General features: G+C 41.3%; 1 protein-coding gene and 1 long non-coding RNA gene across 2 annotated transcripts; one reads left to right on the top strand and one right to left on the bottom strand.

Annotated features, from left to right (window-relative positions):
* The first annotated feature begins 1,284 nt into the window (after positions 1-1,284).
* Positions 1,285-21,175, top strand: LOC148014634 (uncharacterized). Its single transcript, XR_015688633.1, has 4 exons — positions 1,285-1,370; positions 1,545-1,606; positions 19,828-19,931; positions 20,024-21,175. It is a non-coding gene; the product is annotated as an uncharacterized LOC148014634 (long non-coding RNA).
* On the bottom strand, positions 1,920-22,394 carry LOC148014633 (adenylate kinase 4-like). The gene is made up of 6 exons (XM_087666685.1): positions 22,023-22,394; positions 21,427-21,572; positions 21,172-21,291; positions 2,549-2,716; positions 2,344-2,433; positions 1,920-2,223 (listed from the first exon to the last, which is right to left on the bottom strand). Exons 1-6 carry the CDS (start codon positions 22,132-22,134, stop codon positions 2,125-2,127), a joined length of 735 nt encoding a protein of 244 aa, XP_087522811.1. The 5' UTR covers positions 22,135-22,394; the 3' UTR covers positions 1,920-2,124.
* Positions 22,395-25,277: the final 2,883 nt, after the last annotated feature.

Here is a 25,277-nt window from a genome sequence, read left to right as displayed (position 1 = left end):
AAATCCCAAAAATTCCACTCCTATGATGGAGACATCATATAAAGTGCTTACATCATATAAAGTGCTTATGATGCAAGTGGAGGTGACATGTGCGATAGCAAAGGCCACATGCTTCAGATCTCGCTCATCAAGAAGGAGCATCATAAGCATATAAAGTGCTTATGATGCAAGTGGAGGTGACGTGTGCGATAGCGAAGGCCATATGCTTTAGATCTCTCTCATCAAGGAGGAGCATATGGTATGTCAACGTAATTTAACCATTTCAAAGTTCCATGGCACTCAAGACTTAAAGCTCATCTACACATGGGTGCAAGAGGTGGATACATGTAGCAAACATGTGAGCACTTAGGATCAAGATACACTTTGCTATTCTTAAACACTTTAATGAACTAGAGATTGTGACAATGGAAGGAGTGGCAATTCTTTAGGCAAAAGCAAGGGGAAGATCTAGTCACCTCACTAGGGTCACCAAATTTCTACTTACGTACCCCTTTCCTCACTTTGATGATGAATCTCTAAGTCTATCTCAAGGAATGCACCTCAAAAAATGCAAGTATACCAGATGCAATTAACATAATGATTATTTTATTCAAAAAATTCAAGATTATAATTATAAAAAGGTTCTTTTTACAACTATTTGAAAAATCTACAAGTTTCCTAAGAAAAAAAAAGATCATTTTATCCCTTTATAATATATATAAGGAAAATGTATTTTTTAATACACTTGGAATGCACATGATATATATGGTTATTTGTAAGTGCACCTCCCAAGTAGTTTATGAACAGCCTGCATAGCCCTAGTTCAAGTGATGTAAAGGCACAATGTCTGAATTCCTTGGATTGAATGGGCCATGCTAGCTACAGCCTCTAAGAGATGGGAGAAGTTGAGGGAGTATAGACAGCCTTATACGTTTGCTCCCACAAAAGCCAAAGCGAAGGGCGAGTCCGAAAGTAGTGAGGGAAACTCTTTTACAAGGACAACTGCTCATGATGTGGCACAAGGGCTATAGGGGGAGCCATTGTTTAAGATAGCAACCAAGAGCTTTAGTCATATATATGCCTTCTATACACATGCACCCACAAGAGATTATGATGTTTATGTTATAAGTGATTATATCAAGCTACCTATACAGATTATGATGTTTATGTTATAAGTGATTATATCATAGATTCATGGATACCCACACCCTAATTTATGGTTCGCGTTTTTACTCTTTATTTGATTAACTCCTTTATTCTTATTTATAGGAGGGAGAGTGGCCATAGACATTCATTCAAATACTTGTATAGACCTTGTAGAATCTTGGTGTCGGAAGAGGAAGCTTGTGGAGTGTGTGAGCTAGCACTCAACTGCTGTACTCTTGATTCTGGTTGTGGATTCTTGTTCCCAGTTTACTCTTGTGCATCATCGCTTTCATTGATCTGATCTTTTCATTATTCAGCTGCTTGTTTAACACTACAACATGGTATCAAATGTTAAGGTTCGCTGAAGGAGTTATGCTCATGCTTGTGCTGTTTTGGGGTATGTCTTGTGTAATTACCAGCGCTTTATGACGGGAAGGCACCAAAAGGGCATGGAGTATCCAGAGTTGTAGAGCAAATAGAGGTAAAATTGTACTGCTAGAGAGGTATTTTCAGTGTGTAACCATCCATTCGTCAACACTGGATGCTAATTCGCAGCCTGCTCTTATACACCATGTTTTAAATCACATGCCATCTAGATCCCTGCTAATCCTGCCACCATCGCTATGATGGAATAATAGACAGTTTTAACAAGCGCGTTCCGGGCAATCAGCTAAGACATGAATCTGCAGGTAGAGCAGAGATTATAAGGGTCGAATTAGTCAGAGTCCTGAAGATTGGAACAGCCAGACGTGACCTCTGTACTAATCTCCTACCAATGCCCATCACATAGCACTTGAAGTGAAATGCCCTCTCGTAGCTTCAAAATTGATTCATAAGTAATTGTTGTAAAAAATTTCGTACACTGGATAACACCAATACGGGCCTGGACCAGCAATTGCATACTAAAGAACAAGAGAGTCCTAACAAAAGTGGATGTTGAAGGGCTTCATACATTCCAATTCATATCTACTAAAGCCATCCCCTTTGTGATTGACACAACTATTTCAAAGCCTGCTTGATCTCACAAGATACTTCCATAGGAGACTTTTCTGCATGAAGAATAGCCACTATCCCTTTCTGTTTGTAGTAGTCAATCACCTGATATCAGTAGACGAGATCGCATGAGACCAAAAGTTTCCAGGATGAAGACTTGGTCTAAAACCAGGCTCAACACATACTACCAATTATCAGAGAGATGAAAGTGTTAATGGTTGTTACCGGTTCTGTTTGCTTGTGGAATGCCCCTAGCCTGCTTTTCAACACCTCAGCATTATCATCTTTACGTTGGACCAATGGCTCACCTGTAAGCTGCAATGGCCCTTCAAATCAGCTTAATTTAACCAGTCAACACTGCATGCATGATGACCTTAGAGTCCATGCTAAATATATTAACGTGGCCAACCATTCTTCTGCTGTCACTCACATCATCCTTTCCTGGAACCTTTGGTGGTGAAAATTTAGTGTGGTAAGATCGTCCACTGGCTGGGTGAATCCAGCAACCAGTTATTCTTTCCTCCAAAACTGAGTCAGCAATTTCAAAATTCAGGACTTTGTCCAATTTGACTCCTTTCTTCTCTAGCATAGCATCAAGCTGCAGGTTAACACACTCCAAATATAAATGAACCGTAAAACGATTCCCACAGCGGTTCAAGATGCGCCAAAGAGCAGATCTGAGAACTGTGGGGAAATTAAAGAAACCCGATGTACATAGTAACTGCACGACTGGCATGCAAAATGAATCAACCATCCAGAGCCAGGCCACAGCACTGGTACAAAAATATTTGTTTCAAAATCCTTAAAGTTGGATCATGCAATACCTTTCCATCTCTCTGACATCCTGCACACGTCTCCTAGCATTTAGTAGATCAGTGCAAGATACCTACAATGACTGCTCTCCCATATATGCTAAACTTCTGACCCATCTAGACAGACGGCAGATGCAAGCATAGGCTGGTGCCCTAAAGTAGAGGACAAGGAAAGCTTGCCATCAGAAGGAAATGAGAAAGCATATTCTATGCACCAACACATCCCCTGAATTGACTGCTGCTACCTCACCTGCTACACCTCTGATGTTCTGAATAAAGAAACATTTTCATGTATCAAGTTGACATTGAATGATGGACGTTGTCTGGAACTGTTTCAATCTGGTTCAGATATTTAGTGTGTGCACATATCCTTGGTAACGGGTATGCAAAAACACGAGTATGTACATATCCTTGGTAAAGAGCACACACTTCTAAGATGAGTGTGGAACATGCAAATGGTATGTATCATATAGAAAGTGGGGGATAGTACTCACTCTCAGAAAATGTGAGGGCAGAATCACAGATAGAGATAGTATCCACAGGTCCTACAAAGAGTGAGGGAAGATACACATGAGACAGATAATACCCATTCCGTAAGGGAGTGGAAGATCCATGGATTGTTAAGCTAGGTCGAAATAAATCCTTGATCATTGGTCAATTGGTTCAAAATGTTTTATAAAAGGGGACTACAGGTATGCCACTCTTTATCCCAAATCATCATCACTTTCCACTGCCAAGTTGCTGCTATCATCATCATCCAACTGCCATTGCCATATATATATTTCAGTCTGCCTCAGCATTCCTGCTTCTGCCACACCTACTAAAGTCATTGTTTGGGGTTGTGAAAGAGATAGGTGCTGCTGTCCTGGCGACCAGCATGCTGCCTCCTCACCATGAATGTTGCTGTCCAGAATCCAGGCTTGCCCCTGCTGCAAACACGACATGCTCTGGCTGCCAAAGACTGCTGGACGCCTCTTTTTTGCTGTCTTGGACCTGCCCTTTCAGCTGTCCTCATCAATTGCAGCTGCTAAGTGACTTCTCACCCAGATACAGCTCACACTTTGCGGTTTCTCTGCCTGCTATGTTGTTGGTCAGCATACTTCACACACATTTCACACAGTTAAAGACACAAATGGTGGCTGGCTGCTCTGGCCAAGATCCTTTCAAGTATGGCACACTCTTGCTTATTTGTGTCATCAATGACTCCTTCAGCACCCCTCGCCCCACACTATAGAGTGATAGGATCTAAGTGGGCATCCTACTCTTCAGCCAGCACCATTGAATGACAGGTCTGTTTGGATCCCTTTCTGCCTCTTCCTTGAGCATCCGCCTACACTCCCAACTATATTTCAGTTGGCCCTATTCATTGTGTTCAGTATATTTGGTGGTTGTGTTGGTCATACATCTCTGGGCACTCTCTGTTAGCCCTAGTGTTCTTACTTAAGGTGCTAGAGCTCAGATTCGCACATGAACGCAATCTTGTAATGTAAGACATGATGGTTCTAACATGGATCATAGGGTCCAGTAATTGAACCTTGAAGTAAATGTTGTGAAGAGGAAATTTTGCATTTGCTTTCATAATGTGCAAATGTATGACTATCTGACCTTTTTCATTGACATACTTATAAGAACTGCTTGTCTTTATTGTTTTAGTGAAGCTTTTCTGATGTGGACATTGCTTGAACCTCTATTGATCTGCCAATTGAAAGTTTATGGTGATGATCACGCAAAGACCTGAATCATGAAATGATGAACAAACTTGAATTTGTGAATGGTTTTGTTTGCCAAGTAAACAGATCGGACATTTATTTCAGATTTCAGACAAAGATGCTTTTGCGTGCTAAATATTTGTGTAAGTCCAATGTGCTTCTTTCGATATTTGAGGCCAAACAACACTGTAGATTGTTGCAGTAGGGACTGCTACATTTAGGTCTTAATTCCCAAGATTGAAGAAACTTCTGGAGTATTACACTGATGTACTCTTAATTTCCAAGTCAGCAGAGTACTTAGTCTGATGCTGGTTGCTTGGTTGACTCTACTGGCTGCTTCAAATCCACTTGGATTCAGAGGAAAACTGCATACTAAATATTGCTTTGATTTTTTAAGTCTACCTTAACGGGGGCAAGTTGAATCTTCCAGAAAGCTAAACTCGTCATGACTCTCTCATTAGTGTTAGGGAAGTGGGGAATCCAATCAGATACTAAAATTATCACTAAAGCATTAAGCTCACACTCAAGCATTGCCAATGGAGGCCAGAAGCCTCCACTATGAGCTCGATCAGAAACCCTACCACTGATGAGAAGCAATGATAAAAAAGACTTTCTTGAAGATTTATGATGAAGCAATTGGTCTTAGAGCCTATAAAATCTGAGAGTTTGTAGGAACTGTTAGTTACCTGAAAAATATAGGCAATGGCTGTTAGAGCTTGGCATCTCCCTGGACAGGCAGTCCATACAGGCAGGCTGGCGACACGTAGCAGGTCGGACAGCTGGTCAGACAGCTGGTCCAGTTGGCTGCAGCATTTATTAAATGCAGCCGACTTGTTATTTTTGGCATTTTCTTGCTGGCCTATTTATTGGCCTCGGTCGCAGTCACGGTCAGTTGTGCTCCCAGTTTTCAGGCTGCAGACCGTGGAGACTGCCCTTGAGGTTAACAAACATTGAGATCTTCAAGGTGGAGACATACGCAAAGATTCTCTTTGCACCCATGTATATTTCTAAATCCTTATACAGCATTCTTCACTACAGATTTTCTGTGTTTCACTATCACTTTCTCTCTCTCTTCTCTCTCTGTTCACTCTTTGTCTTGGTCATTCACTTCTTCACTCTGACATGGTATCAGAGCATTGAAGGACTGACCTAGGGTGGACCTACCTGAAGATGAGATTTCAGCGCAATACAAGGCTGCATTTTCAGCGTTCAAGGGTGAGCAGGAGGGTTGCGCATCAAAACAAGGCTGAGGTGAGCGTGAGCATGCAAGAAAGGAGAAGATTTGTTGAAGCTGCTACTGGTTTTTGCTGTTAGAGAAGGAAGAAGGCTGCGTTTTAGGCCTTCAAGTGCAGATTTTATCTTTTCATCGGCTCCGGCAGGTGAAGGAGAGGGAGAAGTGGTAAAGAGCCCTAGCAAGCTGCATTCTCATAGTCAGAGGGGGCTGCTTTTTGTGTTTTGTGCAGGCATTGTAGGTGAGGATGAGTTTCATGCGATCATGGACCGAAAAGTGCCTGTGTTACCAACTCTTCCATCAAATCAAAGGCTCAATGGCAAGAATTATTGCATCTAGTGAGTCATGATGCTGGCCATTTTGGAGTCCTATGATTTGGAGCTTGTTACGAAGCCTATTCATTGTCCTTCACAAGACAAGTCCAAACTCCCTTCCAGTGATAAGGTGGAGTTGGCAAAGGCTTAGGCACATTGGGATAAACTCAATGCTCTCATCTACTCGTTTTTATTTCTCTTATGTACTACAGATGTTCTCTCATATTAAGCATTTAATGGTGGCCCAAGAGTAATGGCTCGAGCTTTATCGAATGTACAATCATATGACCGTCATGAAGCGCATTTCTTTAGAAGTGCAGATGAGGACCATGAGTGTCAACAAGTCATCTTCCATGCACGAGTATATTAACAAGCTGAGGTAGCTTCAGATGCAAGTACAAAACGCAAGGAAAGTGACCACTTCTAAAGACATGGCGATAACTCTTCTTTCACAATTACCGCTCCGTTTTAGTGGTTTTTATTCTGCTTTGACTGCTTTAGGGTGGTCTGAGATTCTTCGGTGGGAGAAGTTGATTCCTATGGTCTTGGACCAAGAGAAGCAATTGAAAGGAACCAATGCTTCTAAATCTAAGGTTTTGGTTGGTCAGACCAGACTAGATAGCTGAAGAAGAGGAAGGAGTCGAGCAGCCACTGTCTCTCGAAGGAGCAAACTGACGAGGAGACAGTATCAAATAATCACTGTCTCTCGATGGAGCGGACTACATATCCGTAGGTCATGGAAGCCACTGTACCTGAAAATAAGTGGAAGAAGACTGCCATTGGCATTGCGACGATCTCCAAGAGATTATAGCGCCAATTGATCCTCTATGTGCTTGAAAGGACTTAGTGCGCATCGGATGCGTCTTATTGCCTTGAGCATAGTACTTTGATAGCCGATGTAGAACGATCTCTGTGGCCCAAAAAGGAGAGGTGGCACAAGGAGTGCCTGATGGAAGACGCATATACTCCGGGGGGTTGGGGAGCAAAGGTCGAAGTCGACAAGTATCGGTGGTGTGTCCGGTGATACCACAGTAGGAGCACCTAGTAATCTAGTCATCTGTTGGTAAAGAAGCCATGGATACCAGTGTGCCTTGCTGAAGAAGGAAGAGGTCAGCCACCATGAACCACGAACTGCAATGTCCACCTCAAGGGGTGTGAGGGCAGTGTGAAGCACGAACTGCAATGTCCGCCTCAAGGCGTGTGAGGGTAGTGGAAGGGCTGGAAGTGAGCTGCTAGTGGGAGGAGGATGTAACTAGCAATAAGAGGTTGCAACCAATAGAAAAATGCAAGTGAGGAGAGAGAAAGACTAAAAACGCAAGCAGGACAACTTGCAGGAGAGAGAAAGACTAAAAATGTAGACAACAGGTGAGAGAAAGACTAAAAACGCAGACAGTAGGAGAGAGAGACTAAAAACGCAGGCAACAGGACTGTGATGACGTGGTAGACTGTACGGCAGCAGGTCTGCACAAGAACAGCAGTCGCCTGGCTGGAATCAGCTCCAAATTGCGTGAAGAGGACTGGAAATCAAGCGCCAGCTGATAAAGACAACAATGGACAGCTTCGGCTGAGATATCCTTTGTGAACGGGGTGTGGGCAGCAAGCTGAAACACTTGAAATCTACAAAAACGAGATTTTGATGCAATGGAAGAAAAAGAGAAGTGGATGCCAAACCCGCCACCGGTCTTTGCCTTCACTGGAGTGAAGGATCTTCGTTGCTAGGTGAGCAGATCCAGCTTTGATACCATGTCAAAAGATGACTTACCAGCGAGACAAAAGGATTTGCGAGAAGGAACACGGAGTGAACTCGACAAACACGGAGAAGAGAAGAGAAGAGAGAAAAAACTCTGATGAATGGAATGATGAAGATCTGAATCATGGAGTGAATGTGATACAAGGGAACAAGGGTGCCGTAGCACAAGGAAGATGATGAAGACAGCTGTGAACCACGAACTGCAATGTCCTCTTGAAGGGGTGTAAGGGTAGTGGAGAGGTTGGAGAGAAGAGGTGACGAACTAAATGAATCAGCCGTAAGAAATGAATGAGAGAGTGGCCTATAAATAGGCACAATCAGTCTAGGATGGCGCCCCTTTTTGGGACTGCAAACCCTAAACACAAAACACAGAAACGCAAAAACGCAAATTGCAGGTGAAGTGTGAAGGGTTTCTCAACAGCTTTAGCATGCTCAGTTTGGCCACCTCAATTATGATTACCTTCGGAAGGTATCAAAAGGGATAGCTTGTTCACGGTTTGCCAGATATTGTGGTGAGCCAACAACCTTGTTTATCTTGCATCCGTGGAAAGCAAACTCATGATGCTATTCCCAACAAGGCTTCGAGGCGGTCTTCAATACCCTTGGAGCTTGTTTCTACTGATCTTTGTGGATCGATGAGGATGAAGTCCCTTCAAGGCATCTTGTATTTCATGCTCATTGTGGATGATTATAATAGGATGACATGGGCTTATTTTCTAAAGCTAAAGTTGGAGACTTTCTCCAACATTAAGGATTGGCTGCTCTTTAAGGAGAACCAATCGGGCCGGAAATTAAAAACCTTAAGATCGAATAAGAGTGGAGAATTTGTTTCTAATAAGCTTGCTTATTTTTGTGCAAATCATAGTATTCATTAAGAGTTTGCCAATACAAACACCCCTCAAGAGAATGGCATATTGGAGTGAAAGAACCGTAGTGTGATCGAGATGGCCCATACCATGATGGAGTATCATCAGACACCTCAGTGTCTCTGGGTTGAGACTGTGGCTATTGTTGTTCACATCTTTAATCGATCCCCTACTTCCATTGTTGTTGGTCTAATCCCTTACAAGGCGTACTTCAAGTCTGAGCCAGACGTTTCTTATTTTTGGGTTTGTGGGTGTGATGCCTATGTTTACATCCCAGAGACAGCGTGACAAATTTGAAGCAGCTTCCAAACGACAGGTGTCTGTGGGCTATAGCTCCCAATCTCACAACTACTGATTGTATGATCACGTTGAGCAGGATGTCTATACAAGTCGTAATGTTCGGTTCGTGGAAGTTCCAGCCTCAGAGGGGGTTGAGGATGTTGGGTGTTGGGTGTTGGGCATAAAGCCCCTTCAGGTGTAAACTCCCATTTATCCCTTGTGTATAAACTTACGAGTGTGAACACACCCTTTACTTGTACCCTAACATATAAATACATTTTTATTCCTTGTGTATCGTGCATCACACTAGTACACACCTACCCGTTGACTCACTCTCAAACTAACTCACTGTTCAGCATTGTTCAGCACCTCGGTTGATGTGCATGCTCTCTCTGCTTCCGCCTGTACTCATCAAACTAGTATCAAAGCGCAATGGTGCAAGCCGGCAATCACTGCACACAGTGCAGTCGTCATCATTGGGACCAACAGGCGACAACTAAGTTAACACTTGCTGCAGGCGTAACAGACTGGCGGGCTGTTGAGGAGCAGGCAACACTCGCAGCTGACAGGAAGCAGTAGCAAGCGACAACTTTGCGATGCCATGTTGCGGGTGATAGCTTGTTGGGGCAAAAGGCATACACGACCTGCACGCGACCAAGACCAAGTCGACGGGACAAGCTCAGTCAAGTGCGCAGGCGATAGGAGACAAAGGCTAGGCACGCGTGGTGGGCAACAGGAGACAAAGGTCAAGCGACTGACGCAGCATGTGTCGGGTTGACAAACATGCAAGTCAATGGCCCCCCTTCATTAAAGCTAAAATTTTCAGTTTTCTTTATTCCTCCTCTTCTCGGGTGTTCACAGGCATAAGCACAGATCATAGATCTGTGCAAATTTGTTCCTCAAAACTTGGGGCTTTTCCTAGATTTGCTGCTGGACACATGCTTCAGTGATTCCTGATCCATAAATTGCAAATATTAAGTGCATGGGTCTTGGAAATTTTGGGGATTTTTAGATGCAAGTGAAATTTTTGCTTGGTTGAGCCAATTTCTTGGAAATTTGTGTACCCTTGGACCCTGAATTTTGGGGCTTTTGCAGAATTCGTAAAATTTCAGCAACATTTGCCCGCACTTGGTCTGGGGTTTATGTATTGATGCAATCAGTTCAGATTTGTCAGTAAAATTTTGGGAGTTTTGATGAAATTTGAAAATTTTGGAAAAAAATGATATCTGAAATTTGGAAACATTGCTGATGCAATCTTGGTGCTATAAGCTGTGAGATTCATTCCCCACATGTGAAATATTGAAGAAATTGCAGAGAATCTTGGTTTCTTCTGTGCATTAGAAGTACTTGGTCACACATGTATACAGTACATATGTTGGGCAACTTCCATTGAGTTGATGTATTGCTGAACAATCATTTTGCAGCAGTCTTAGTGATCATTTGCAGATCTGGGATTATTGCAAATGTACTTTTGGTGTTCTACTGTTGTATATGTACTTGGATTAAACCTTGCTCTCATTGCTTGAAAATTAGGGCTGATATTAACTGAACATTCAGCTCATTGTTTGCTGTTATAAATTGCAGTTTTTTCCTTTTTTTGGGTACATTGTTGAACAATGGCTGCAAATGCTTCAAGCAACAATGACACTAAATCCCTTCTTGAAATCAAGAGATTTGATAGCACTGGTTTTGACTTGTGGAAGGACAAGATGCAAGGCATTTTGTTTCTCAAGGATTGTGATGATGCCCTTTTGGAAGTCAAGCCTGCAGCTATGACAGATGAGGATTGGGCTAGACTCAACAAGAAGGCCATTGCATACATTAAAATGGCCATATTTGATAATGTACTTACGGACATTAAGCGCCTTGATACAACTTATGCCATATGGAAAAAGTTGATGGATACTTATGAAAATACAACTCCAGTAAATCAAGTTCATCTTATGTGCAAGCTTGTAAACATAGAGTTGGATGAGTCTAAGCCCACATCGGAGCATTTGAGTGCTTTCACAGGGATTCTGAGCCAATTACAAGACTTTGGTTTGCAGCCCTTCAATGATAAATTGAAGCCCATTTTCTTGTTGATGACTTTGCCTGATAGCTAGGAGTCTTTGGTTGTTTCATTGAGCAACAACCTTGCTTTAACCTTTAATGGTGTTAGGGGCACTATTCTCAATGAGGAGATTAGAAGAAAGTCCAGTGGAGAAAGCAGAGGTTCAGCTTATCATCTTAGAGGTAGGTCAAAAAAGAGGGGTAATGCAAGAAATAAAGGCAAAAGCAAGAGTAAAAACAAGGGCAAACAACAAGATGTCATTTGCTATCAATGTGGACGTAAAGGGCATAAAAAGCCCGATTGTCGCCACTACAAGAAAGAGCAAGAAAGAAAGAAACATCAAGGAAAGAAAAAGAAGGGTGACAAGAAAGATAATGACAGCTCTCCCTCAAAAGAAGTTGCAAAAGCAAATGTTGCATCTAGTGTAGTTATTGAAGAGCTCTTTGACACTGGAGAGATACTTGTTGCAACCTCATGTAATGATGCAGATATTATGGCAGCAATAGGTGATATGCACATCACTAAAAAGGGGGTGATTGATGCCTTACTTTTAGTTTATGATGGGCTGTCTCAATCATGGATAGTGGACAGCCGTGCCTCTTTTCATGTCACTCCCTCTTTTGATTCATTTTCTGAATACACTTCAGGTTGCCTAGGCAAGGTTTACTTGGCCAACAATTATGCATGTGGAATAGAGGGTGTAGGGTACCATTCACTTGGCCCTTGAAAATGGTCAAGAGCTGCTGTTGCATGATGTCAAATATGTACCAGCATAAAGAAAAGTCTACTATCAATTAGGCAACTTGATGCAAGAGGGTATTTTACTACCTTTGGTGGTGGATCTTGGAAGGTCCACAAGGGCTCTATGCTGATTGTTAAAGGCAACAAAAAGGGGACTTTTTATTATCTACATTGTAAAGCATTACCTAGCAAGTTTTTTGCTGTGGCTGAAGTTCATTCACAGATGGAACTTTGGCACAAAAGACTTGATCATATGAGCCAGAAAGACCTTCAAGTTCTCTCCTCTTCAAGGAGATTTGATGTAAAAGGCTCTGTTCTTGCCTTCTGTAATAATTGCATATATGGAAATCGTGTGAAGTCTCCTTACTACTCGGGTGTTGTTAAGAAGTCCAATACTCTTAACTTAGTACATTCATATGTGCGCACTATGCCTATTAATTAACATGGGGATGCACAGTACTTTGTCACTCTTATTAATGATTTCAATAGAAAATCATGGGTGTATGTATTAAAGAGCAAAAAGGAAGTGTTGATGTTTTTAAAAGGTTTCATGCCTTTGTAACCACACAGAAAGGGCTTAAGTTAAAAGCTATAATAACGGATAATGGGGGTGAGTATATCTCTAATGAGTTCAAAAGATTTTGTGAGATGCATGGCATTAAGAGGGAGTTGATAGCCCCTTACATCCCTGCATCAAATGGCGTGGCTGAAAGATATAATCACACACTTTGTGAGAGACTCAAATGCATGCTATCCATAGCTAATCTCCCGCAACAGTTTTGGGGAGAGGCTCTTAAAACTGCAATTCATTTGTGCAATCGCTCTCCCAATCGTGCGTTGAAAAATGGCGTTTCAGAAGAGGTTTGGTTTGGCAAACTTGCTTCATATGACCATTTGCGTGTCTTTGGTTGTAATGCTTTTGTGCATATTCCTATAAATCACAGAACTAAACTAGACATGAAATCCATCAAGGGAAACTTCATGGGATATGGAGATGAGGGAGAGATGGAATATAGAGTTTGGCTTTTTTAGGATAGGAAGATAGTACGCAGCCGAGACGTAGTATTCAATGAGGCATAGTTGCTGAAAAATGCTACACATGGTGACCTTGACAAGAAGTAGGTCAAGTTTCAGCATGAATAGCCAGCCATTCAACAACCATTAGCTGAAGATTCTATCCCTTTTGATGCTAACAATGAGTAGCAACCTATTGTGCTACAGCCAGAAGATAATGGACAGCAAATTGATGCACATGATGGAATAGGACAGCAAGAAGAACATGCTGAAAACAGGTTACAGCAACAAGAAAATGCTGAAAATCAGCCACTAGGTGATGGTGTACACATACCTGAGGATGTAGGCCCAATGCCTATCAATACAGATCATTGGGTAAGAAGGTCTACATGGGTCAAAAGGCAGCCACAAAGGTTTTAGCCATCTTTGGATTGCATTTTATTGACTGATGAAGGTAAGCCTGTGACACTTAAAGAGACACAATCATGTGAAAACAAGAGAAAGTGGGAGCTTGGTATGCAGGAAGAGACGAAATCTCTATATGTGAACAGCACATGGGAGCTTGTATCTTTGCCCAAGGATAGGAAGGCTATTCCTAACAAATGAGTTTATAAGGTGAAATGTATTGATAGGAAGCCCAAATACAAGGCACGTTTGGTTGCTAAGGGCTATACACACAAGGAAGGCATAGACTTCCAAGAGGTTTTTTCACTGGTGGTGAAGATGACTACGCTCTATGTTTTGTTTGCTCTCACTGCATCCTTGGATTTAGAGTTGGATCAGATGGATGTGAAGACTGCTTTTCTTCATGGTGCCCTAGATGAAGAGCTGTACATGAAACAGCCCGAAGGTTTTGCTATTCCAGGGAAAGAGCATTTAGTTTATAAGTTGAAACCTAGCTTATATGGGCTGAAATAAGCCCCTAGACAGTGGTATAAAAAATTTGATACCTTTATGCTCAGCCATGGATTCAAACGCAGCCATGCAGATCACTACTTATACACTAAGAAGGCTAATGATGGAAGCCTTGTTGTGCTAGTTTTATATGTGGATGACATGCTGATTGCAAGAAAGCATATGAGTACTTTACATACTCTTAAAAGGCAGTTGAGTTCAGTCTTCTCAATGAAAGATATGGAAGCACTTGAACACATTTTGGGCATGCGCATGAAAAGAGATAGAGGACAGCACTTGTTGTTTCTCTCACAAGACAAGTACATCAGCAAAGTACTTGACAGATTTAATATGGCTGATGCTAAGTGTCTTGGTGTGCCTTTACCACCATGTACAAAGCTTAGCAAAGTTGATTGCCCAAAAGATGATACAATTGCTATTGCGATGAAAGGTATACCTTATGTATCAGCTTGTGGTTCTTTGATGTATGCCATGGTTGCAACTCATCCATTGCCCATGAAATGGGAGTTGTTAGTAGATTCATGTCTAACCCTGGCAAACCACATTGGGAAGCAGTGAAATGTATCTTTAGATAGTTAAAAGGTACGCAAGACAAATGTATATGCTATGGAAAGGGTACACTAGAGCTGCAAGGGTTTTGTGATTCAGACATGGCAGGAGATCTTGACACTAGAAAGTCTACCAGTGGGTATGTCTTTACTTTGGCTAGTGGAGCTATTTCTTGGTGTTCAAGGTTGCAGAAAATTGTAGCACTGAGTACTATAGAGGCTGAATATATTTCAGCCACAAAAGCTTCTAAGGAAGCTATTTGGCTTGGCCGTTTGGTCAAGGATTTTGGTCTTTCTCCCCCTACTCCAATGCTTGGTTGTGATAGCCAGAGAGCAGTATGTCTAGCTAAAAATGCCATGTTTCATGCCCATACCAAACACATAGAAGTTCGGTATCATTTCATTCGACAAGTCTTGGATGATGGCCTTGTCACATTGACTAAGGTCAAAACCCAAGATAACCCTGTAAATGTTCTCACTAAAAGCCTTGCAAAGGCTCAACATGAGCATTGCATTCGACTAGTGGGAATTGGATAGCTTAAAGGCACCACTTCGGGCCTTTAAGTGGGAGATTGTTGGGTGTTGGGTGTTGGGTGTAAAGCCCCCTCGAGTGTAAACTCATATTTATCCCTCATGTGTAAACTTACCGGTGTGAACACACCCTTTACTTGTACCCTAATATATAAATACATTTTTATTCCTTCTGTACTGTGCACCACTCTGGTACACATACCCATCAACTCACTCTCACACTGACTCACTGTTCAGCACCTCGATTGATGTACATGCTCTCTCTGCTTCCGCTCGTACTCATCAAAGAAACACCCTATTCTTGGAGATCCCGATGATAGTTGGGCACCCGCAATTGTTCCTTTGGAGATTGTGCCTCTTGAGGACTCTTCTTCGATTGAGGAGCTTAGTTTCCTGCCGCTAGATTCACCGATTGCTCCCCGCCCCCGTCAATGGACCTTCATGAAACTTCAGCAACTAGTAAGCTATGAGGTGAGATCGGGCCTCCTCCTCATTGGGCTCATGACACTCTTCGTGATGCAAGGATTGAGGGGGTCCCTGAGGAGTGGCAAAGTCACAAGATGACCCGCGACGTTTTCAAAGGAACCAAGGACACCACACCGAGCTTGTTTACACTAATTACTATTTCATGACTCATGCCATGCAAGATGGAGAGCCCACTCCGTAAAGGAGGCTTTATGGCATGGTCATTCACGGAAGTAATGGAGCAACAGCTGGGGTTGATTAAGAGGAATCGCACTTGGTATCTTGTGTCGAAGCCTCCTCATAAGAAGATCATTGGAGTCAAATGGATCTTCAAGACCGAGTGCCGCAGTGATGGCACGTTGGACAAGTACAAGGCCTGCCTTATTGCTAAAGATTTTACACAGTGCCCAAGCATTGATTTCCATGATACTTTTGCCCCTACAGCTTGGATGGCTACTATTCACACAGTTATTGCCTTGGCTAGCCAAAGGAGATGGCCGATCTATTAGCTGGATGTAAAGTCTGCCTTCTTAAATGGGGAGTTGAAAGAGGAGACCTATGTTGAGTAGCCTCTAGGCTTTGGTTCTTTCGATGGTAAGGTGTACATGTTGAGAAAGGCTCTCTATGGCCTTAAGCAAACTCCCTATGCTTGGAATGAGAAGATTGACTCGTTCTTCCAAGAGAAATTGGGGTATCAACGTTCCAAAGCCGACCCCCAGCTTTATGTTCACACCTCAAGTGGAGGTCATGTCTTATTTGTCCTTTATGTGGACGACTTGGTTGTGATAGGTGACCATACTCAGATGATCAAGTAGACAAAGACAACACTTCATGAGAAGTTTGAGATGACAGATATAGAACTTCTTCATTTCTTTCTATATCTGAGATCTATCAAACTCCACGAGGGATCTTTATTTCCCAGCAGCGATATGTACAAGAGCTCTTGACTACGTATGAGATGGAGGGATGCAAGTCTCTTACAACTCCTATGGACTCAAATTGAAAGGCTACAACTCATTCCGATTCTCCTTTAGCCAATGCTACCTATTATAGGCAGTCGGTTGGCTCCTTGATTTGGCTTCTTAATACTCGTGTTAACTTATGTCATATTGTAGGTATGTTGGCCAGGTTCATGAGTGAACCCAAGAAGATGGTGCATTGTGTAAGTGTAGGGAAGAACGTGAGGATGACAATACTTGGAACTTAACCAACTTGATTAATTATCACCATGAAAAATTACGAGAGAGAGAGAGAGAGAGAGAGAGAGAGAGAGAGCAGTCCACACCAAGTTAAGAGAGGAACCGGCCCCTTTCCCTTTTCACGAATTCATTGAAACAAAACCACGAGCACCAAGTGCCTCAACCATATACAGAAGGGCTAATTTGTTGCAATTCTGAAAACTAGGTTTTTGAAACCCTAATTTCTACAAACTCCAAACAACAAGTTGATTCTCTTCTTTAGTGCTTCAATTAGATCAAGCTAAGTAGAAAGTGTTTCTTGGATGAGAGATAGATAGGAGAGTACAAAGCATGCGGCTGAAATTTCAGCACAAGAGATTATTTTAAACAAAGAGAGAGTCCTCCAATATATAGGTATGGGGCTTGGGTGCTCAAAAGTGAAAAATAGAGGCTATAAATGATAAGTGTTTGTTGAAAACGACAAGTGTAAGGACACTTATCTCTTCAAAATGACACATATCCTCTTCTAGATGCCACATGCTACTTTTCTATAGAAAGAAGCTTTCAAACCTTCTACTCTAAAAATCTCTCAAATGGTTAAGAATTTGTAATTGCTGCTGAAAACAAATTTGTTTCTTGTGAAATTTCGAAGCCTTTGACGCGAATAGAATTTCCATTTGAGTAACTTCCAAAAATAGTAATCTCCTAAATTTTAGAAGTTGCCAAATTTAGCTTTTGGAAAGCTTCATTATATAGGTTTACGGGTTCATGGTTTGTTTCTTTAATCATGAGCATATGGTTTCACTTTCTAAAACCACTCATTATATAGCTTCTAGTCAATGTGATTATCTAAGTGTAAAAGTCGTAGTCGTCTGAGCTTTCTAGTCAATCTAACCACCCAACTAAAACTTTTAATTTCTTTTGAGCATCTCGTCAATGATGACCCAAGTATAATTATAGGGCGTTCTAGCCATTGACCACCCTTAAATAGAAAGATGAACAATTAATCATATCTTAAAATACTTAAATAATACAAATCGCCTTTCAAAGTACATGAGCATTAAATTGATTTGGAATCATTGAGCCTATATGTGTTGGTAATAATTAATATACAAAAGGTTTGTTACACATTGGCAAGCTGCTCAGAGGATTTTGTGGTTCCTATGGGGGACTCTTGATCTTGGGATCTATTATCCAACCGGTACCAATGATGTAGACTTGGTACTTACCGGATGGAGTGATTGGGCAAATGTGAATGAAACGCTCACTACCAAAAGGTAGACACGCTAAGAATAAAAGAAAGTAAAAGGAAAAATATGCAGTGGAAAAGATAAGGTAAACTAGAGCGTGCCCTACAAGGATTAAGTGATGTGCAAGTAGGGAGTGTTGGGCTGGCGACATGGACCATTGGAGATCCACGACAAGTTATTGTTTTACCTTGGGTATTGGTGTTGTTTCATGGAGCAACAAGAAGCAACCCATAGTTGCCCTATCTTGGACTGAGGCGGCGGAGTATCGGGCAGCCTCTTCTACTACAAGTGAGACAATTTGGCTTCGCAGGCTCTTGGAGGAGCTTGGTTGCCCATAGAGAGGTCCTACAATTCTACAGTGCGACAATGAGAGTTGCATTGCCTTAGCTAGAAACCCTATGTTTCATGCTCGGACGAAGCATATTGAGATTCAGTATCATTTCATTCAAGAGAAGATTCTGGATGAGACTCTTTCCCTGGTCTATTGCAAGACAGAGGACAACCTTGCCAACTTGTTTACGAAGATGCTTCCTCAGGCTTTACTTCGACAGCTCTCCAAATTTCTTAGCCTTTTGCCGTGTCTAGGATCTGAGAGGGGGTGTTAGAGCTTGGCATCTCCCTGGATAGGCAGTCCACGTAGACAGGTAGCAACACGTAGTAGCAAGCACATGACACATGGCATTTGACGTGGCAAGTTGGACAGCTGGTCTAGTCGGCTGCATTAAATGCAGCCGACCTGTTATTTTTGGCATTTTCTTGCTGGCCTATTATTGGCCTCGGTCTTCGCAATCTTGGTCAGTTGTGCTCCCAGTTTTCAAGCTGCAGACCGTGGAGGCTGCCCTCAAGGTTCACGGAGATTGAGATCTTCAAGGTGGAGACATACGCAAACATTCTCTCCGCACCCATGTATATTTCTGCATCCTTATAGAGCATTCTTCATTGTAGATTTTCTGTATTTCTCTGTGTGTGTGTGTGTGTGTGTGTGTGTGTGTTCACTCTTTGTCTTGGTCATTCACTTCCGCACTGCTTCACTCTAACATTGGCCTTCTTTGAAACCAGAAGTAGAACCTCTTAAAACATTTTGGTTGCGGATGCCTTGGAGGCTTGCTCAACCTCAAGAATGTGACTAGGGTGTAACTGATCAGATTGGATACCCTCTTAGAAGCCTATCAAATCGCAGACTCCATCCATGCCATCATCTGTTAAGTGCACTATTGAAGCTAGTGAATCTCCTGTAGAGCAGCGGGGAAGACACCACATGTGTGAAAAATATAGCACAAGTAGGGAAATTGGAAAGATATGGAGAGGAGGGACCAGAAACATCTGTTCAGTTGCTGTATACTAAGAAAAACATGAACAGGGAAAGTCTGTTCTGTAGAATTTGTAGAGTGAAACGCGGGTCTAGAAGGCATGCAGCAATGTCAGTTTACTACGAAAGCTGATCCTTGCAAAAAAGCAGCCATTCTAGGACCAGTCTCTGACAACCTTTGGGAAGAGTTGATTGCTGAATGCAGCTATTTGGGGCCAGAAATGCTGGAACAGCAGGCAGCAATTGCTGCAATTTAGATGCTGCACCCTTGCACGGACCGGAAAACACAGAAATTGGGGCAGGTCTGATGCTGAAATCTTGTTTGATACTAACTCTAACCCGCTGCATACATGGCAGTGGCCATGATCTTGCTGAGTGCCTTGAACACATGCACCAGGGAACTGAGGACGGAAGAGAATTGTGTCGAAACCGCTGTACACTAAATCTTAGCCTACCCGCTAACTCTCCGAATGAGGTCAAACCTGATTAAATAATCACCTAGGCAAGAAAACTGCTAGAAAGTGTTTGGAACATACAGAAAGGCTTCAAAAAGATATGAAGGTCAGTGCAATGTGGTAAGCATGCCACAACGATCTTCAAGAAAAACTGTACAGATTGTATATGCTGCTTCATATAATAGCAAGTTTGTTATCTGGCATCATTTCGCTGTCACATCATTCATAAGGATTTATCATCCATGACAACATTTCCATCTGATGACATCATCGCCCCCATCTTTTTCAGGTTGTCGATGCTTTTTCTTGATGACAAACTTCTTCATTGTTGTCAACATTCCACCTCTGGTTGGTAGTTGGAAGTTGTCTCTCACTGATTTTGGGATATCTGAGGTATACTTTGTAGAATACTTTGGCTTAGATGAGAAAAAGTTGTGGATCTAGTGTAGGATATGGGGAATTATTCTGTGTTTCTTTATCTGCAGTTGGTTGAGAAGCTTGGGAAAGATATGCCCAGCAAACTTGAGCCAATACAAAAAAATTTGTCCCCAGGACAGGGAGAGCATTTCTTCTTCTTCAAACTATCAACTCACGGAACAAACACATCCTCCTTAATCAAGGGTTGAAAAATCACACAGCTCATATCATATTCCCTCATCATCCAAAAGATATCAAGACAGTGCTGAGAGAGGAAGTGAAGCTATTGCAGAAGGAAGTGTCTTTGAGAAGCTACTGTGGACAGAAGCTTCTGGAAGAAGCTACCCTAAATTCCTTGTTTTCCCTTTTAAGCTCGCTAAGAAGACATGTCAATATTTACAGCACAGGTTGGTACTAGGAAAATGTCAAATCTACTGCTGGAACCAGTATATCATTTGTCCAGAGCATCTCACTTTTGGACTATCTGTAGGCTGACTATTACGCAATTACATTAGACCCAAAGGTCAAAAACCAAAGGATCCAATTCACAATTTTTGTCACAAACAAGGCAGAAGGGTAGTGGACACTGAAGACCTTGGAAAAGTGAGCAAATGTTTCACTAGGATACCAGAATGCTATTAGAAATGAGATGGTAAAGTTCAATACCTATCCTTCCTGGGCGGTCCCCATTTCACTTTCTTTGGTGCCATTGCATGCTTAATTGGAAGGTCTCTACAATTGGCCTGCCCATTTAGACTCCAAAACCTAAGGTCATAGAGGACCTCTAGCCTACCCATATAGTTGCAAAACTTCTTTAAAGTACTAGATTCAATCCCAGTACTGACAAGCAAGGTTCACAACTTGGGCTTTCATAGCATGGTAGAAAATGTTCAATATCTCTTTTTGATCTCCTATGAAGGAGATGCCGAACACACCATCTCGTTTTTAAGGAAAGCCAAATTCTCTTTGGTGATGGTGAGTCACTCTACCCAATTGCATTGACCTTGGCAAAGACATGAGGCTCTCGAAGGTGGAACAAAAGAAGAGGTTTTGAACTTAGCAATTTTATTGTTTTTGCTCTCTTAGTGATGGACCCTTATGTGAGTATTCGTACAATTAAATTCATCAATGATATAAATGACAAAGAGTATGTTGTATACTATATCTATTTGGATGGCAAACATGGAGCACAAAAATATAAGAGTAAAGCCCAAACCTTCTCAGCTTGGGCAACTGTCCTTGGAAATCCATCAAGAATAAATCCTTTCTCACATGATGGTTTCTTCATAGCCTCATTGATTATACCTACAACCAATTCATCGGATACAAGATCTCCCTGAAGTTCATCAATCAAACTATATGTTCAGGCCTAAATAGAATACTCAATAAGAGAGTAAAGATGCATAGAACAAAAGACTTCAGGCATCAAAACTCATTTACTTACCTTTTTTTCCGAGAGTCACTTCCTTACCTTGTCCATGGCTTCCTTGGCTTTTAGTCCTAGAGGAGTCTTTGCAGCCACTGCTGCACGGAGCATATCTCCTGTTGCCAAGTGGCACAGGCAGTATTTGTCTTTCAAAAGAGGAGATTGGGTCCCTTTGCCAGATCCTGGTGGGCCTGCAGAGATGGAGGGTGGGAGCGAACCCAGGACATTGTGTAGCTATGAGTATTAGAAAATTTATACCATCACTTTCATACCTTAGGCCTGATCCTGACAGCCTATGATTAACTAACCTACGCAGACAAATGATGCCCTTGATTAATTGAAAGGAGAAGAATACACATTTTTCTCCCGAAAATGTGTTCACTTCTTTCTGATTTTGTAATTGTTGACACAACTCCAAAGTAAAGCATTGATCCTGGTAAAAACACACATTTTTCTAGAACTGTGTTCCCTGTGTTTTCAGTATATGGGTGCTTGTACATTTCCAAAGTGATTTACTGATCCTGGTTAAAGTCTACCTAAAATGTGTTCAGTGCCTTGCGATTGTGCAGTTGTTTTTTAGACCTCCAGATTTGGAGGAGGTAATGGCAAGCATTTGCATTGATGGGATGAGGAATGCATACCGATGAGAATCACGCGCTTGTCGGGCTTCGAAGCACACTTCATGCGACGAAGCAGCTCGCTCATGAGGTCTTTGGTCGGGACATCAGCTAGCTCCGCTTGAGCAGCCATCATTCATGGGAAGAATATCCACTCGCCCAGTGGATCTCCTGTATCTGAGGCAGGCTACTCTGATGAGATACAAATTCCGTTACCAGATTCGAGGCAAATCAGTCATGTGCACCGATCAGCGCGAATTGAATGGAGACGAAGTTTAACTGCACAATGCCATGCTAGGCTCTATCGATTGCAGGGCAATCTCTCTCTCTCTCTCTCTCAGAGCACCCAATGCACACACTCTCTCAAAGTGTTTGTTATTAGAGTAAGAAAGGCATCAAACGTATGCTTCTCCAAAAAGCGATCGAAAGTAAGAAGAGGGATGTTGGAGATCGATTAACGTGACTTTTAGGAAGATTGAGTCGATAGTAAGCTTTGTAATTATTCTAATTGAGTGGGGTGGCCAAGCACATACAAGTGTTGCCTCCTATGGCAAATTTGCACCATAAAATTCCATGGATTTTACACGGAATATTACCTCCTGTAACAAAATATTTAATGTGATTGTGAGTTGTAAGCATTAATTAGATTATCATATTGCAAAGTTAGCGCTAATTTTTTGTATCCATTGTGATTCTTCCACTGAATGATTTCTATACTTAACTAAATACATATGGTATTGAGTTTATGTTCCAATAGTAGTATGGTCATGATAAAGGATTACTTTGGGAACTAAAACTTCAATATTAACCTCTAGCAAAGGTGGATTTGCAAACTACGAGAGTAACTAGAGGTATTCCCTTAAATGGTTTCAACAAATTGATATGAGAAGAATTATATATTTGCTTTCAAGGAGGAATATCCAATCTAAATGCATTCTCATTAATCTTGTGGCTAATTCTAAATGGGTCATAATATCTAGGTGCTAACTTTATTTTCAAATGCTCTTCAATGGATTGAAGTCTCTCTTTTCAATTCTTAACCAAATAAGATCGTTTTCTTGAAATTTAATAGCCTTGCATCTTTTGTTGGCTTGGGTTGTGCTTCTCAATTGAGTTTGTTTAATCTTATCAATAACTTCTTCTAAAAAAATTCTATGGTCAATAGCTAAAGAGTCAGCAATTGGGACATCCCTAGCAATAGTAGTCGTAGAAACATGTAATTTATTTCCATAAACTACTTCGAGAGGAGCTCTATCAGTTTGCAGAATGTGGGATATTATTGTAAGAAAATTTAGGAATAGGCAAATGCTTGTCCCAATTATTAGATTGCTCAATTGTATAAGATCTAAGAAGGTTAAGAATTATACTATTGGTTGCTTCAGTTTGTACATTACTCTCAGGATAAAAATCTAAAGTAAAATCCATCTTAGAGTCTAGATTCTTAAAAAGAGCTACCCAAAAATGATTGTAAAATTGGCCATCTCGGTCAAAAAGGATAACCTTAGGAAACCTATGATGAGAAAATATTGTATTAATAAATAACTTGGTAGCTTTGGGAGTTTTTAAGTCTTTTTACATGGATTAAATAGGCTTGTTCACTAAATTGATTAAAAATGGTCCAAATCATGTCATGATGAGAAGATGTAGTAGGAAGGCTAGTGATAACATCCATAGAGATTTGCTACCATGGGCTGTTAGAAACTAATAAAGGCATAAGTAAACCATATATTTTTCCATGGTGACACTTAATTTGTTGATATAAAATGCATTCAAAGACAAACTTGGTAATGACATGCTTCATATCATGCCAATAGAAATACTCTTTACATGCAGCTATGGTAGATTGAATATCTCTATATTCCATATATGCAGGTTGATGTATCTCAAACATAGCAACATGTTTAAAAGGCACGGTAATAACAACTTGTATTGATAATACAAAAATCCATTTACAAAAGAGTAATTATCAAACATAGTGGTGTTAAGTATTTTGAAATTTTTGCCAAATAAAATAGAAATACAGATTAATAATATACATAAAAATCATTGTATCAAATGTTTGAGTTTCTACAATAGAAATATGATTTGTGCACTCTTTTGATTTTATCAAATCCAAGTGGATAATGTGATGTACTACTTTCATGTGGCCTACGACTTAATACATATACAATAACATTAACATGACCTAGTTGATATTGTATCATAGGATTAAAAAATTAAATGAAGAAAGCCCATTTAATATGTCAGTTAAAAATGAGAGATGGCCCAGGTACTGTCAATGTAACTAATACACAAGTGGCTAGGTACATATGCCTTTATCCCCAACGGCCTCCCACTTAAAGGCAAATGTGTCTCAATGATGAGGAGTTTTTTTTTAAAAAAAAACAGCATATACATACAATACAATAGCATAAGAAATAGATGTCATCTCATCCAACTCCCATCAACTTTCTAAGAAAGGCAAAGTGCTCCATTGAGAGACTTTTAGTAAGCAAATCTGTAGAATTTTAGTCAATTGAGATCTTGATAAGCTCAATGGACTTGTCCTCTCAACGACCTCTCGGCGAATAAAGTGGTAACACACCTCAATGTGCTTTGTCTTCACATGGAAGGTCCGATTCTTGGCCAACTAAATAGCACTCATAGAATCCAAATGCACTGTAGGGACCACATTAGTAATGCCAAGGTCTACCACCAAGTGGCCTAGCCAAAGAGCCTCCTTATAAGCCTTAATGGCTACAGCATACTTTGTCTTTGTAGTAGAGAGGGCCGTGCATTTCTATGCCCTGGACATCCAAGAAACATTACCCCTAGTAAAGGTGAAGCATAGCTAGAGGTGGACTTCCTAATGTATGCATGTCCTACATAATCAAAGTCAGTGTATCCCATAACTCTTGTATCTTGGTTACCATAATAAATACACATAGCTATTGTGCCCTTTAGATACCTCATGATATCCTTGACAACATCCCAATGTCGTCTCCCAAGTGTAGCCATATAGTGTGTCACAACTCCCTCTACAAATGCCATGTTAGGGTGAGTGGCTATCATGGCATACATCAAACTGCCCACTGTAGATGCATAAGGGATCTTGGATATCTTGGCCTTCTACTCATCAGACTACAAACAATCAGATTGACTAACCTTCATGTGAGAAGTTAAATGACAACCAATACGCTTAACATCTTACAGATGAAACCATTCAAGGATCTTCTATATGTACTCGTTCTGTGACAAGTAGAGGAGCCCCTTAGAGCAATTGCGCATAATGCGCATTCC

The sequence above is a fragment of the Lygodium microphyllum genome, chromosome 25, assembly GCF_053477565.2.
Source record: "Lygodium microphyllum isolate KBCC chromosome 25, Lygodium_microphyllum_v1.1.10, whole genome shotgun sequence".
NCBI lineage: Eukaryota > Viridiplantae > Streptophyta > Polypodiopsida > Schizaeales > Lygodiaceae > Lygodium > Lygodium microphyllum.
The sequence above is the reverse complement of the archived record's forward strand: the minus strand, read 5'-3'. Positions and strand labels throughout refer to the sequence as shown.

Bases quoted from the DNA above. Each gene is read 5' to 3' on its own strand.
- LOC148014633 (XM_087666685.1), bottom strand. From the start codon at position 22,134: ATGATGGCTGCTCAAGCGGAGCTAGCTGATGTCCCGACCAAAGACCTC. The intron at 21,573-22,022 runs GTATGCATTCCT...CCATCTCTGCAG, and splicing joins CAAGCGCGTGATTCTCATCG to GCCCACCAGGATCTGGCAAA. The intron at 2,717-21,171 runs GTTTGGGCTTTA...GTTAACCTGCAG, and splicing joins CAGTTGCCCAAGCTGAGAAG to CTTGATGCTATGCTAGAGAA.